The sequence below is a fragment of the Solea senegalensis genome, linkage group LG5, assembly GCF_019176455.1.
Source record: "Solea senegalensis isolate Sse05_10M linkage group LG5, IFAPA_SoseM_1, whole genome shotgun sequence".
Classification (NCBI taxonomy): Eukaryota; Metazoa; Chordata; class Actinopteri; order Pleuronectiformes; family Soleidae; genus Solea; species Solea senegalensis.
In genome coordinates this window covers 20,958,869-20,972,395 of record NC_058025.1, presented here as the reverse complement: position 1 = coordinate 20,972,395, position 13,527 = coordinate 20,958,869, and the positions used below count along the sequence as shown (strand labels likewise).

Below are 13,527 nucleotides of genomic sequence, written 5' to 3'. Positions count from 1 at the left end.
GACAGGTGGCACTGTCTAAAAGACAGGTGGTGGAACTGGAGGGAGCAGAACTGAAGATGCTGAGATTTGTGTTGGGAGTGACCAGGATGGACAGGATGGGCAGAAAGGGACAGCTCAAGTTCAAAAGCTGGATGTTGGATGTTGAGAGTAGAGCTGCTGGGCAGAAGGAAAACAAGAAGATCACAGAGAAGGTTCATGAATGTTGTAGAGGAGGACATGAGGACAGTGGTATGTGGAACATGGCGGCAGATGATCCACTGTGGCGACCCTTACTGGGAGAATGCAACAGAAGAAGATTATTGTTGTTGTAATGCATGTCCTGATATCCCATAAAGTTTCACGTTTGGCACCGAACACAAATAAGGCCATTACTGATAGAGATGGTTCATTCTTCGTGTCCTCCAAACAAATAATCACATTCAAGCTGTAAGTAGATAACTTTTTATTTAAAAAAAGAAAAGACACACACTAAAAAAAACAATGACTAAAATTATTTTGTAGATAATTATGAATCAATTAAATGCTACAGCACTAACATTACCCTTTGTTACTACCCAAAGACTTGGATAATAGAGGCTGGGTTTGGTTGGTTGGTGTATTTATTATGTGTGGCTTGTGCTGAACATAATTTACCTTGAATATTAACTACAGAACCATAACAATTCTAAACAAGTTCGTTTGGAGTGTGAACATTTCACGCCCTGTCTCCAGACGATTTAATGGAAGATGCTGCAATAACGTTTGAACTGTTACTCAATAGTCATCTTGAATTTGAATAATAAAAGGCAACATACCAATAAACAGAATTCAATGTGCTGTACGTAACATATATATATTGTAAGCCTCATTCTCCTTCAAGCTGCAGAGCATCACAACAGAAGAGTTCAATCGGTTGGTATGGGTTTGTTTGATTTTGTTCATTCATAATCTGTTTAAAACAATTAACTGTTGTAGTCCATGGGAATATGGATTCAGAAAATATCTGGAGTTTAGTGTTCACATATGACGGAGGCAGCAGGAAATGAGTCATACCCTTTCACAACAAAAGAACTTTTAGGTGAGACAAGGGGGATGGTGTCTGTCATTGGCATGCAGGAGGCAGGACATTCATTCACTCACTCACTCACACACTCACTCTCTTGTAAAATCATCCAGAGCTTTCCCTGCTGCATTCTCACATAAGATCACTCTGAGACGTTCAGGAAAATGTCTGCACTGACTTTTGTGCATGTTTGTCCTCTCAAAAACGGCACCTCTGGACAAATTCAGGTATACGTCTGCACTTCAGTGCAGGACTGAAAGCAGCTTTAGCTACAGAGACACATTTCTTGTGAATGCTAGAGCCACATGGTAAAGGAGAGCCTCCTGACGCATCATGGGTTATCTTTGAACCCTCTGTTACTATGGTGAGCTTTACATTTAGACCGAGGCAAAAACCAAACTCTGGCCTCACTGTAAAACTGTGGTGGAAAATAAACATGTCCGGTTTTTTTTACTTCCAAATCTCTCATCTTATAAAACCAGGCCCTTTATATTTATACATTATAATGCTTCCAACATGGCACACAACTAAGATGAACCACACATCTAGTTTTTAACACTCTTCCAACTTTTAACACTTGCACAAAATTAATCTCAGCTCTGCCGTTTCTTGCCAAATGTGTCACAAAAACTGCATTCTCAGTAATGTTTCGTAAAGAACATGATTTCTGTCAGCCTATATTTGTTTTTGACACGTTCCCCACGACCTTACATTAACTGAACAGAGCCATTGTTAATAATATCAGTAATACCTGTGCTCTTTCTGCTAAATAAAATCTAAAATTCTCATCTGAAGGTGGAGTGTAACAAACTAAGTGAAATGTCTGCCAAGCAGCAGACCACAGATGTGAAATAATGTACTTTTTAAGGAGAGATTGTTGACTCCATGAGGAAAAACATGATCTTTTCTATGCATGCCTAAACTTTCTGTGACAAAACCCAACTACAGGTTCAGCATAGAGCTTTCACACCAGCACAGCTGTGGCACAGTTCCAATAGCACTTCCCAGCATATTCATACCAAACATTCCAAGTAGAAACAAAAATACTTAGTTATTGCTTGTGAGCCATTACATCAATGTAGTGTGCTCCAGTAGAGACAAAATATTTGGCTGGCATCTCCTGACTTATAAAACAGAGGGAAGAGCTCCATGTTTAAATCCACCCAGGCTTTGTATTGAGTAATGCACGCCACTGGTGATGTTACAGGGGCTCCTAACTTTTTGCATTGGGTGCAAAATATACACATAAAATATAGGTGCACCCAAAATGTTCAATGCGCCACCTTCAGCACCACAAATTTTCAGGGTTGCCCTTTTGTCATTTCACATATACATTTATACTTATGTAAAATATTGTTACCAAGGATGTAAATGTTTGTCTTCATTTGAAGCACAAATATAGTGTGTACGCACACACACTATACGTGATTACATTGATCAGCTGTTTAGATAATCAACAGGACCGTTTTGTTGTGGTTATATGGCGTATAGCGCAGCATACAAACACACAATCAACTAAATTAATGGCAAGGCAGACTTTATTCAACAATAACTCAATAACTATTGAAAATATGAAACTACTTTACTATACTATGGTGTAGTGTGGTCTACTGTAGTGAGTCATCAAACACACACATGCATGCACACAGGCACACTCTAAATGATGACGGTGCTTAGCATGCCAGCATGTCTCTGTGAGAGAGAGTGAGAGCTGTGGGGCAGGGAGGTGACTGAACGGAACTATACACTGCGTTTTTAAATTGCGTTGGAAAAAAAGACAATCAATTTGTGACGGTCAGTGCTGATTCTGTCGCCACGCACTGATCAACGTACGGGAAACTCAGGAAGTGTTAGGTGCCCCAGTGACACCAAAGAAAACTGGTTACACTCCAGAGCCCTGCATAAGGCAGTGAACTTTGGCTCCTAACTGGTGTGAACTTGGGCTGGTTCACTGAGAGTACCAAGAAAAACTGTACCAGTGCTTGCCATTGTGAAAGCACCATCACTGCACCTGAACCAAACCACACTTATAACCAGTAAAACGTTATCATACCATTCCTTCCTCATTTCCACCTCAAGAAGTTAGAACATTATTACACTGATAAGCACAACTATAGACATATAAGTAAAAATGCAATTACAGTTCAGAGAAAACATTAATTGGAGAAAATTCAGAATGCAGTTTTTAGTGTGGGGATGTACTTTTTAGGGGACCAGGTGGTTTTCCCCCGCATGGACCCTTCTGTGTAGCCTGAGTCCTGTGTTGTGAGCAAAACTCTTCTCACAGAAGTCGCATGTGTATGGCTTTTCCCCCGTGTGGACTCGGGTGTGTATTTTCAACGTTGTGCTGAGAGCAAATCTTTTCCCACACCACATACATTTATATGGCTTCTCGCCTGTATGCACTCGCACATGATTAGTAAGGGATGAGTGGTAAGAAAACTCCTTGTTGCAGTAAATGCAGCTGTAAGGTTTCTCCCCCGTGTGAGTTCGGGTGTGTCTCCTCAGGTCTGCGCCACGGCTGAATGTTTTGCCGCAAGTGATGCACTGGTACGGCCTCTCACCGGAATGACTTTTCATATGACTGATGAGGCTTGACTGACAACTGAACTCCTTTCCACAAACTCTGCATATGAATGGCTTCACCACTGTGTGATTCATCCCCAGGGCCTTCTGGGTAAACGCTTTCCCTTTGCGTTTTAAATGTTTTTCACCCGTGTGGCTCCTTATGTGCATTTTCAACTTCAGAAAGTCATGAAACTCTTCAGAACAAACCATACATTTGAAAGGCTTGTTCTCTGGTGTGTGATGAGTACCTGCAGTCTCATGGTTTCCACTCCCATGGTCTTGACTGTGAGCTGTGTAAGAGTTGTGAGAAAAGTGATGGTCAGGGTACGGTGCGGGTGCACCTGAGGCCAATGAGTCAGCCATAACTGGGATGCTGGTCAGTGACTCTTTTTCTGGCACATTACGAATCTGATCACGACCCATAAGCAGATTCTGGTCTGCACTAAAGTCACTCCCCTCTCGGGCATGCCTTAACTTAAACATATCTGTCTCCTGCGGTAGAATGAAATGATCTTTCTCCTGACCAGAGCAAAGCTGCCCCAACACCTGTGGGTCCACTTGGTTCAGAGTGGTGCTCCTCCTCTGGTCATAGAGTTTCTGCTGGTTCAGGAGAATTTCTTCATTAGTGGTAGATGAATGTGGGATGTCTGAAAGACAAAATAAAATCTTCATTAACTGATTATTAATTGATTTAGAGCTGAAACGATTAATCGATTATTAATTGATTTAGAGCTGAAACGATTAATCGATTATTAATCGCTTACTAAATCAATCGACAACTATTTTGATAATCGATGAATTGGTTTGAAGCTTTTTTTCATGATTAAAACAAGACTTTCAATTGTTTAAACTTCTTAGATATGAATATTTTCTTAATTTATTTGCGCTGGATAAGAAAAAGAAATCATTAATAGTCAATCATTTTGGTTTGGGGACAAAACAACACATTTGAGAACATCATCCTTTCCAGGTTTGACAAACACCGACATCAACATTTTTTCTGATAAACAATTCATCGAGAAAATAATCGACAGATTAATCGATTATGAAAATATTCGATAGCTGCAATCTATATAGAAAAGGTGGTTTGAAAGCATTTATTTGAGCTTCTTAAATGTGAACATTTTCAAGTTCCTCTGCAACAGTAATCTGAATAGTTCAGCTTTCAACAAAGGTAACTAACATTTCAATTATAGAAACAAAAACTGCTTGCGAAGAAATAGGTCTACTGTCACAATAAAGGAGGATCCTCTCTAGCACATAAGCCAGAGAAATAGGATAACAAACTTGTTTAGAATTGGTAAACTAATCAATATACTGTGGAATACCATACATTGTGATGGTTTTAATTGGACACCAACATAAATCCATGTTGTCAATCAATGTGCATCTCAGGACAATTACACCGACCCCTCTCACACAATAGGCTTTTTTCATGACAGACAGACATGAAAGTGGGAAACTCACTAGTGTGAGACTGATTTATCTGGCTAACATGATATTCCCAAACAAATAGGGTCAGACGATTGTATTTAATTGTTTGTTTAATTATTAGTCATTTAAGAAAGTTTGCACATTTGTTTCTCAGAAAATGCACTCAACCTCATTTTCATCCAAGAGTCAATGTAACAAAGTGTGATTATTTGTTTTACGTATGTAATATTAAGTTTGTGTAAATCTTTATATATTGAGTGTACGTCAGTACAGACAGAAACTGCAGCTTCTTTACGTTTATTTAAGTCGAGCTATTCTGCGTATAGGTTGGTGCAGTCATGTTACCCGATGGAGGGGGGAAATGAAAATCGATCAAACATGTTGACAAAAAAAATCTAACTATAAATAGCTGCGGTCCATTTAGCTGCCTCGGTAACACCTGCGCCTTTCTTGCTAAAGCGTATCAAAATGTCTGCTGTGGAAAAGGCCTTTAGCAGGGTGTGTACACAAATATGCCCACAAAACAGTCAGGAGGTCAACGAACACCACAACATGAAAGACGATATATAGCAGACATTATATATAAATGCACAGTGTGTGTGTTTGTGATGTATAACAAACCTTTATCGTGTCGTTTCAAAACGACATCCAGCAGTCTGCGCTGACGGTCGATCTCCTCCTCGTACACTACGATGGTTTTTTCAAAGACACCTAGTATCTCTTCAGCAGCGGCCGTTAGGCGCTCGTTGACAAACTTTCTAAAACACAGAACCGACGACATTTTTCACGGAATCAACAGCACATGAGATAAAGCAAACCACGTCCAAGTTGATTGTGACTAATCCACTTTATTCCAGCGAGCGAAATAAGCCGCATTGGCTGTAGTGTTTACTTCCGCCGAGGAAAAATTCCCTTCCGCAGATACTCTTCTTCGTTGGAGGTCTGCGGCAGTTGGTACCCTTTGGGTTACATTACCGCCATCGTCTGGTGTCATTTAAAAAATGTTTCATACTGGTGTAAACAGTTCCACATACTGTGCTTGTTTCCAGGGGAACACCTATCTAGACGGTCTTCCTGACGCAGAATACTACTGACGGTGGTCCATGATCATTTGCGTGAATGTGATGAGAAAGTAGAAGACAGGGGTGTTTTAAGTGTTATCCCGGGTTGTGTGTTAGCTTGACTCTTGTCTACTTTTGGGTCCACACACGCTTCATCAATGGGCGCACATTACTGCAACATATGTAAGCAAACGACGTTCAACGGAAAGGGACACATCTTCGGGAAAAGTCATCAAAGCAGACTTCGAGTTGTTCTTCTCAAATTCATAGAAAAAGTAAGTAGCTCAACGCGAACTGAGCCGTGTCGGTGTTGGATATTCACAGTGTTGTGTGCTCACGTTTTCCTCCACTACGTATGTTTACGTGTTAGCCCCGATGCTAGCCGCCAGTTGTACATTGACAAACGGATACATGTCATGCCTGGGTTTACGTATGTTTACAAACTTGGGCTGCAGGGATTATATTATGTAGACTCGTTGTCTGGTTTCAACTTCGTTTTTACTTAAACCATAGTTCTCTCATCTATGACAATAACCGAGTATCTTTGGTATTTCGACCTTAAAACATCGAAAGACGTTGTCATTTTTGATGTTTTGGAAACAGCAGTTAAAATGTATGTAATTGTATGGACGAAACGAATAATTGATTAATCTAAACATAACCAACTGATTTTTCAACAATGAAAATAATTAGGGATGCATGATGATTGGGCTGATAACCGATATTGATATACATACACATGCAATCTGTAGTGAAACTAGTGAGAGCAAAATAAATAATCTTACAAAAATAAAAAAATGTAAGGGCAGTCAAGGAGTCAAGGAGGTAGCAGCATATTTAGCCTACTGCTGTAGTCATTGAGATCCTGGTGTGCAGATATTATCATGCGTCCCTAATAATTGCAACCCCACTACAGTATGTTTCAGTTCAACCACAAACGTCCAAAATTACCTTTGCACTCCATGAAGCAATTGTTAATTTAACATAGTTTAATAACTTGTGTATGGCTGACTGCTTTAGTTCCAATAATAGATGCTATCCAACATTTATAGTTCCTGTGTTTTTGTTTCCTCCACTGTCTCTCAGGTAAAGGAAGCTCGTAGAACACTTAAAAAGCCCCAAGTAGAAACATTTGATTGCACCCAGCCCAAGCAGACATTCTGGTGCTACTGCTGTGAGCTTGAAGTTGAAAGAAATGTCACAGACGGCAACGTGACTGTGCTTTACGGAGGCTTGTTGGAACACATGGCCACGTAAGTTTCTTTTTTGTTTTCTTTTTATTTCCTTGGTTACTTTTTAGGGTTATGATATGTAAGTCGCTTTGGATAAAAGCGTCTGTTAAATGACATGTAATGTCATACTCCAGTGCAGCATACTAAATGCACAAATGTAAATTTATGTAAATGTGTGGAAAAATGTGACCAACATCTTCTTCCTTCCTTCTTCTGTTTCCTGGTTGGCATTTAAAATGCACTTGTTTTCAGCCCAGAACACAGACAGAATACACACAAGTTCTGGTGGGATAATAAGGCTGACCCCAAGCTTCGAGACAAGGTCATCATTACCAAGGAGGAAACTGAACGGTAGGCCCACAGAGTGGAAGGTCAACATTAAAACAGTTTGTTTTACTTTCTCTTTATGGATTCACTGTTTTCCTTGCTCAGGTTTAAAGTTGAGGTGGCAGATGTGTTGGAATCATTTGAAGAGAAGGAGGATGAATTTATTAAACAGGTAACATTAAACCAAGTCAAAACAGCTGATGTGTTGTCTCCATGGCAGCCATTAGCATTGTTAACAAATGCAATTTTAACCCCATTGGAAACCTTCTGATGTGTTTTTTCTTTTCATGGCTGAAGCAAGCTGATTGTATCCGAGCCCAGGAGAAACGTCGTCAGGAGGTCCTTCAGTCTCTTTTAGAGGTTTGTTTTGCAAGGATGCAGTGGCAGTATCCATCACTGGACATAACTGTTTGCTCTTTATAAGGTTGCAACTGAATGATAGGTTTGACTGGCGCAATCTTGAGACTGGTGCTTGAAATTCAACACATCACATGATAAAAAAAAAATGGATAATGTTAACCAAAGAGTATTATGTTCAGTGTTTAACGTTTAGAATTGTGATGAAAAAAGATGAATTAGTTGTCAGACTTCCTCTATGAACCACTGTTGGCTTTTCCTGAATCAATGTCAGCATGACGCAGAGGCAGAGTCATTGAATGATCCCAGTGGCCCAGACAAGTCGGCAGAGGTTTCTGTCAGGTAACAAAGACTGACAATTTATCAAATTTCTTTAGAATTTTCATATTATTATTATTAGTCTTAAATGTAATGACTTCATTTTTGTCTTCTTTGAGAAGCAGCTCTCAGTTCACATCTCAGGTATCACACCAGCAAGCAGGCAGCAGCAGCTTTGTCGACTCAGTGGTTGAAGCGCCGTGGGCTGCAAATGGACTGACTTTCATAGGCTATCAGGTAGAAATTCAACTGTCATTAAGTAAAAAGACTTCAGTAATTATTTTTTTTGTACATAAACTCAGTTACCTCTTGCTTTCTGTTGCAGGATTCAACAAACAGTGGGAATGTCCACACAGGTACTCTATCTGTTATCTGCAAGCTTAAAGGGGAATTCTGGTGTGACTGTAAATAAAGACTACTCTTTAAAAATCTTAAAGCTGGTCCAGTAGTTGGTTTGGCTGGTGGCTGTGACATAGTGGCAGTAGTCATATAGGTCAACTGCAACATGCTCCATTATGTCCTGGAAAAAAAGCATTTGTTTTCATCAACTTTTGAGCTGCAGGAAGATGAAGCAGATTCCTTCCATGTCCACATCAGCTATAAGTGTCAGTTCCTCTCTCAGTAGTGTCTACTACAAACTCGAATAATCAAGATTGTTAAAGTTAATTTTTATTAATCCCCTTAGGGAAAGTATTCCTCTGCATTTTGACCCTAGAATTAGGAGCAGTGGGCTGCCACACTGAGTAGCGCCCGGGGAGCATTGGGGGTTGGGTACCTTGCTCAGGGGTACGTACCCCAGCCCTTTTTGGCCAGGTGGGGATTTGAACCGGCGACCACTTGGCCTCGGACTGTCAGTAACTACTACTACTACTACTACTACAACTGGGGATCAATATACAACAATAATAATGATTGTTGTTACGATAATGATGAAAAGATAATGTGCACATTCATCTGCAATATGCTACAGTTTACAAATCATTAAGATTGTATTTGATATGTGTGTAATATGGGATTTAAGTGCCTGTAAAGGTTCTCAGTCATCCAGGCCATAGTTAATTTAAAGAGTTGGCTGTAGGCAAGTGGAGTTGCTTGAGTTAAGTTGAAGACATTTGTGATTCTAGCCATTTTTCAGCAGCTTCTGTTTAAGCGTCATAATTGTAATACATGTGCTACACCAGATATGTTTTCCAGAAAAGTTTATATATTGATGGTTTTGCAGACATTAGCTGGATTTTAACAAATATAAAAGTGTTTCAGAAACAAATGTTTAATTTGTTTAATTTTCCATTACACATAATATTTTTGTAGTGCATAACTAATATAGATGCCCTCAGAAAGGGGAATGCAAAACCCTGAAGAATATTCTTCACACAAACCTCTCAAATTATCACACAGGAATCTCAAATGTACAGTGATTTTTTTTTTTCCTTTCTCTGAATAAAATGCTTCCTGATTTTACTTTGAAGATTGTGCAGCAGTTTAGTGTGTGTACAGTAGTTATTATGTCACTTCACCTCATCCATAATTATCACATGACCTCACTGTGCCATAGGTGCTGTCCCTCCCTGGCTCCAGGACGATCCTCAGGAGGGGACCTCCAGTGCTTCTGCACATCCGGAGATCGGTCCATCGCTCCAAGAGTTCCTCAAACAGAGTAGGACACTCGCACACAGATTTCTCATTTATAATTTATATTATACTTTATTATTCCCATGCAACTCGACCAGTCATGTATTCATAGATGCAGACAAATGTAGTTTGTGACTCATTTTGTGTCCGACGGATTCTGACTTTTGCTGCCATTTTTGTTATATTTCATTCACATTGTTTCAAGAAAACCAAATGATAAAAGTTGTGGCAACGAAGCAGAATTATCCTACTAATTACTTATTTCTCACAATGATTTGAATATAATCAAAATGTCCGCCTCTTTCGTCTCTGCCAGAGGAGCAGGAGAAGCTGAGGAAGCTTCCACCAAACCGAGTTGGGGCCAACTTTGATCACAGCTCACACACAGATGCTAACTGGCTTCCCTCATTTGGCAGAGTGTGGAACAGTGGCCGGCGCTGGCAGTCCCGGTGAGATCACACAGCTCGTCACAATTACACAAGGATTGTAAACAATGACTTTACTCATTCTGTCAAGTACATTGAAAACTACGTAGTGCCTTTTTGTTATGTTTATGTCGCTTAGAAGACCATCAAATCTTCTAGTACATTTTAACCTGCTGTGCTATCAAGTATAATTTCATTGTATTAATTTCACATATGTGCATAGTCATTTAACATGTGTTTTTTTTTTTTTTTAACAGACACCAGTTCAGACAAGAGGAAGGGGAGAAGAACGGACAGAAGAGAAAGCGGAAGCGCAGCGCAGACCCGTCAAAGAAAAATGACCAAGCAGCAGAGAAATTCTGACGACACTTAAAACTGAACATACGTAGTGGGAAATGTATGAGTAGTGTATATAGTTGTGAATTTTATACTTTGTTTGAGGTTGTGAGTTTGCTCTGTCTGAGTATATCCCTCTCAATAAGATAAATAGGGAGTATTGCAGTAAAGTATTTATTGTCTTAAATATGTCCATTATGTATAAATATGGAGTTATGTTCTGGTAATTGTTTTGTATTAAAACTGAAAGGTACAATCTCCCATCACATCCCCTTACAAAGGTCATGACTGTTCTGCAGGTTACTTACATTACAACATGACAGTTCCGTCTTTTAACCAGGAGGTGGCATAAGACACTCGACTTACAAAAAATTAAGAGAGGAGTTGACTTGAAGGGGATCTGTTGAAGGCAGCATTTAGATGTTAACATGCTAAAAACCTCAGCTGTATAATCATATTTTTCCAAGAAAACGTTTGATGCGTGACAAAAGATAAATTGTCAGATGTTGATCTAAAGAAAGGGGGAGCACAATGGCGGTAGCCCCACAGTGTCGGTACAGATCAAGATCTGGATTTTGATGAGTCGGTTTTGTGAGGTTTGGTTACAAGATGTTGTACAAAGCAGGGATATGAACAGAAATCTGGCAATGTTACAAGATAATCTATTGTCCGTTTGCACAGGAAATTGTCTTGTACCACCATTCTGTCAAACTAAACAGACATAAGAAAACATTAGACACAGGACAACATATATATATAAGTATAAGCTTGTCTTTAAGTAACCAGGTGAAATAGACCTTATTCACAGCAGATATTGTCAACATAAAAGAACAAACAGGTTTTACGAACATTAATTGCTGTTGATGAAGCTTAAGTGTTGGTCACGCTAAATACTTGACACTTCTGTAGAAGCTTTTTCTTTTATCTTTTCCTGCAAACAAATAAAGTTCCAATAAAGTGCTTGAGAAATATTTATACTTTACAGTCATTGTGTTGCAAAAACAGCACTTATATTGGTGGCCAGAAGACCTTTGCACAGAACTGTATGCAAATGTTGATAGCTTTAGGTATTACACGTGAAACACTTCAAATGTAGTGCTCTGTGGAACATGCACATTTGTAATCCAAAATCTTAAACAGGAAAAGGCTCAAAATGACATGAGTTAATGAGCTATGTTAAGGTATTGTTAGAACTGTAAGCTAAAGGTCAATGAATTAGGACTTAACAAGAATATTCTCACAGTGTCTTCAACTTTAACATTAACATGTACTGTAACTGGACAAGAACAAACATTCAAACCTTATTATATTTATCAGTCTTAATCAGAGTCTCTGTCCTAGTCTCACTATAAATCTAGGAGAAACTTCTAGTATCCCACAACACTTCATCCAATGAGGAGCCAGAGACCCACAAAGAGGCGGGTCTCCCTGTGCCTGATGTCATATTGCAATCCTTTTACATCAGAAGTCAGAACTGTGAGTGACTCACCTCCAGGTTGACCAAGTTGCTTGAGATGTCCAAAAAAACATGGGCACAAATGCATCTTGGGGGAGCTGTTGTTAGCAATATCTGTCAATGTAACACTCAAGGCTGTTTTTTGTTTTTCCATGGGTAAAAATGTAACAGTACCATGTGTACATATGATTTACTAATAACACATTAGTAACAAATATGATGATGCAATTAACAGTAAAAGTACCAGTGTTTTTACACAACTGGCAGTCATCTTGGAATCCCATGTCGGGATTGGTGAGGTTTTCAAGTCGGAAACCCAACCGGAAAGCCCCTTCAACTTGGAAATTCCGACTTCCGATTACAACTGGAACTCACCATTAGACTGCTGGCCTTTATGTCTTTTACATGCCCCTCTTCACCAAACACATACATTAGGCAACATAAGATGGAGGGCAGGTAATAATGACAGCAATGAACAGGAAAGTAGTTCAAAGATGACATAATGCAACACAGCTTTAATAAGTTTTTAAAGACATGCTCTATACAGTATATAAATATATACTCAGAACATCAGTTAAATAGGGTCAATTGCACATTTATATATAATATATAACCAATAAGTAACCATAGTAACTATTTCAAATACTAAAGTAAATAGTTGGTCATTATTTTATTTCTTCCAGACAATCTTAAGAATAAACTAAATTAAAACGTAAAGTTGGCCCCTTATGAAGTTAAACCCTCAGAGTTTACATCACGCCCTGCTTTAATGCATGATAATCTCTACTTCACAGCTGTGATCTCCACAAGACATCCTCCCCCCTCCTCTCTGTTCTTCCTCCTCTACAGTTAAGTGTAAATCGGGCTCCGGGTAGATGGCAGTGGATCTCAGTGTAGCCGCAAAGCAATATGCAGATACAACGTGTACCTGATCTATTCTTAGGTCTGTGACAAACAAGGCTCAAGCGGTAGGGAAAAAAGGAAGAGAGATTATATACCTAGCTGTATATGTTTGACAGAAAATGTAGCCGCTGCTGTGTATCATTTCACCACATGTTAACGTCAGTGCTGTATAATTGTTCAAAATGCTGGTTTACTGTATCAGAACATGGATTATCGTAGTTGTTTTTAGTAAAATATGAGTAAATTCAGTGACAGCACCACAGTCTACTCTGACGGTGAAGAATGGGAGGGTTGAAAAAGCACGTGTACTGGGCGTTTCCTGAACTAATCAGTGGTCCAATCACGGAGCGGAATTCTTTGAATAAATTTCCATGTTGTCGACGCGGCCTAATCCCGGAGCGTCGATTGGCTGAGCAGAAGAGAAAGGACCAATCAG

The 13,527-nt window shown here is 39.4% G+C and overlaps 2 protein-coding genes across 3 annotated transcripts; one reads left to right on the top strand and one right to left on the bottom strand.

Moving 5' to 3' along the window:
- Positions 1-257: 257 nt before the first annotated feature.
- On the bottom strand, positions 258-5,949 carry LOC122770137 (zinc finger protein 664-like). Its single transcript, XM_044027140.1, has 2 exons — positions 5,666-5,949; positions 258-4,257 (listed from the first exon to the last, which is right to left on the bottom strand). The coding sequence occupies exons 1-2, from the start codon at positions 5,823-5,825 to the stop codon at positions 3,248-3,250; spliced, it is 1,170 nt and encodes a 389-aa protein (XP_043883075.1). The 5' UTR covers positions 5,826-5,949; the 3' UTR covers positions 258-3,247.
- Positions 5,950-6,071: 122 nt separating this feature from the next.
- cenatac (centrosomal AT-AC splicing factor) lies at positions 6,072-11,703 on the top strand. 2 transcript variants are annotated; one of them, XM_044027224.1, is made up of 11 exons: positions 6,072-6,380; positions 7,192-7,358; positions 7,590-7,688; positions 7,770-7,836; positions 7,962-8,024; positions 8,296-8,363; positions 8,465-8,576; positions 8,665-8,695; positions 9,895-9,996; positions 10,288-10,420; positions 10,654-11,703. In XM_044027224.1, the coding sequence occupies exons 1-11, from the start codon at positions 6,264-6,266 to the stop codon at positions 10,757-10,759; spliced, it is 1,065 nt and encodes a 354-aa protein (XP_043883159.1). In that variant the 5' UTR covers positions 6,072-6,263; the 3' UTR covers positions 10,760-11,703. The 2 variants fall into 2 exon arrangements, with proteins under 2 accessions (XP_043883159.1, XP_043883158.1); XM_044027223.1 differs by having other exon boundaries at positions 6,073-6,380; positions 8,462-8,576.
- Positions 11,704-13,527: the final 1,824 nt, after the last annotated feature.

Coding starts and splice junctions, on each gene's coding strand:
- LOC122770137 (XM_044027140.1), bottom strand. CDS start 5,825: ATGTCGTCGGTTCTGTGTTTTAGAAAGTTTGTCAACGAGCGCCTAACG. Junction 4,258..5,665: donor TTTGAAACGACACGATAAAG/GTTTGTTATACA, acceptor TTTGTCTTTCAG/ACATCCCACATTCATCTACC.
- cenatac (XM_044027223.1), top strand. CDS start 6,264: ATGGGCGCACATTACTGCAACATATGTAAGCAAACGACGTTCAACGGA. Junction 6,381..7,191: donor TTCTCAAATTCATAGAAAAA/GTAAGTAGCTCA, acceptor ACTGTCTCTCAG/GTAAAGGAAGCTCGTAGAAC. Junction 8,364..8,461: donor TCGGCAGAGGTTTCTGTCAG/GTAACAAAGACT, acceptor TTCTTTGAGAAG/CAGCTCTCAGTTCACATCTC.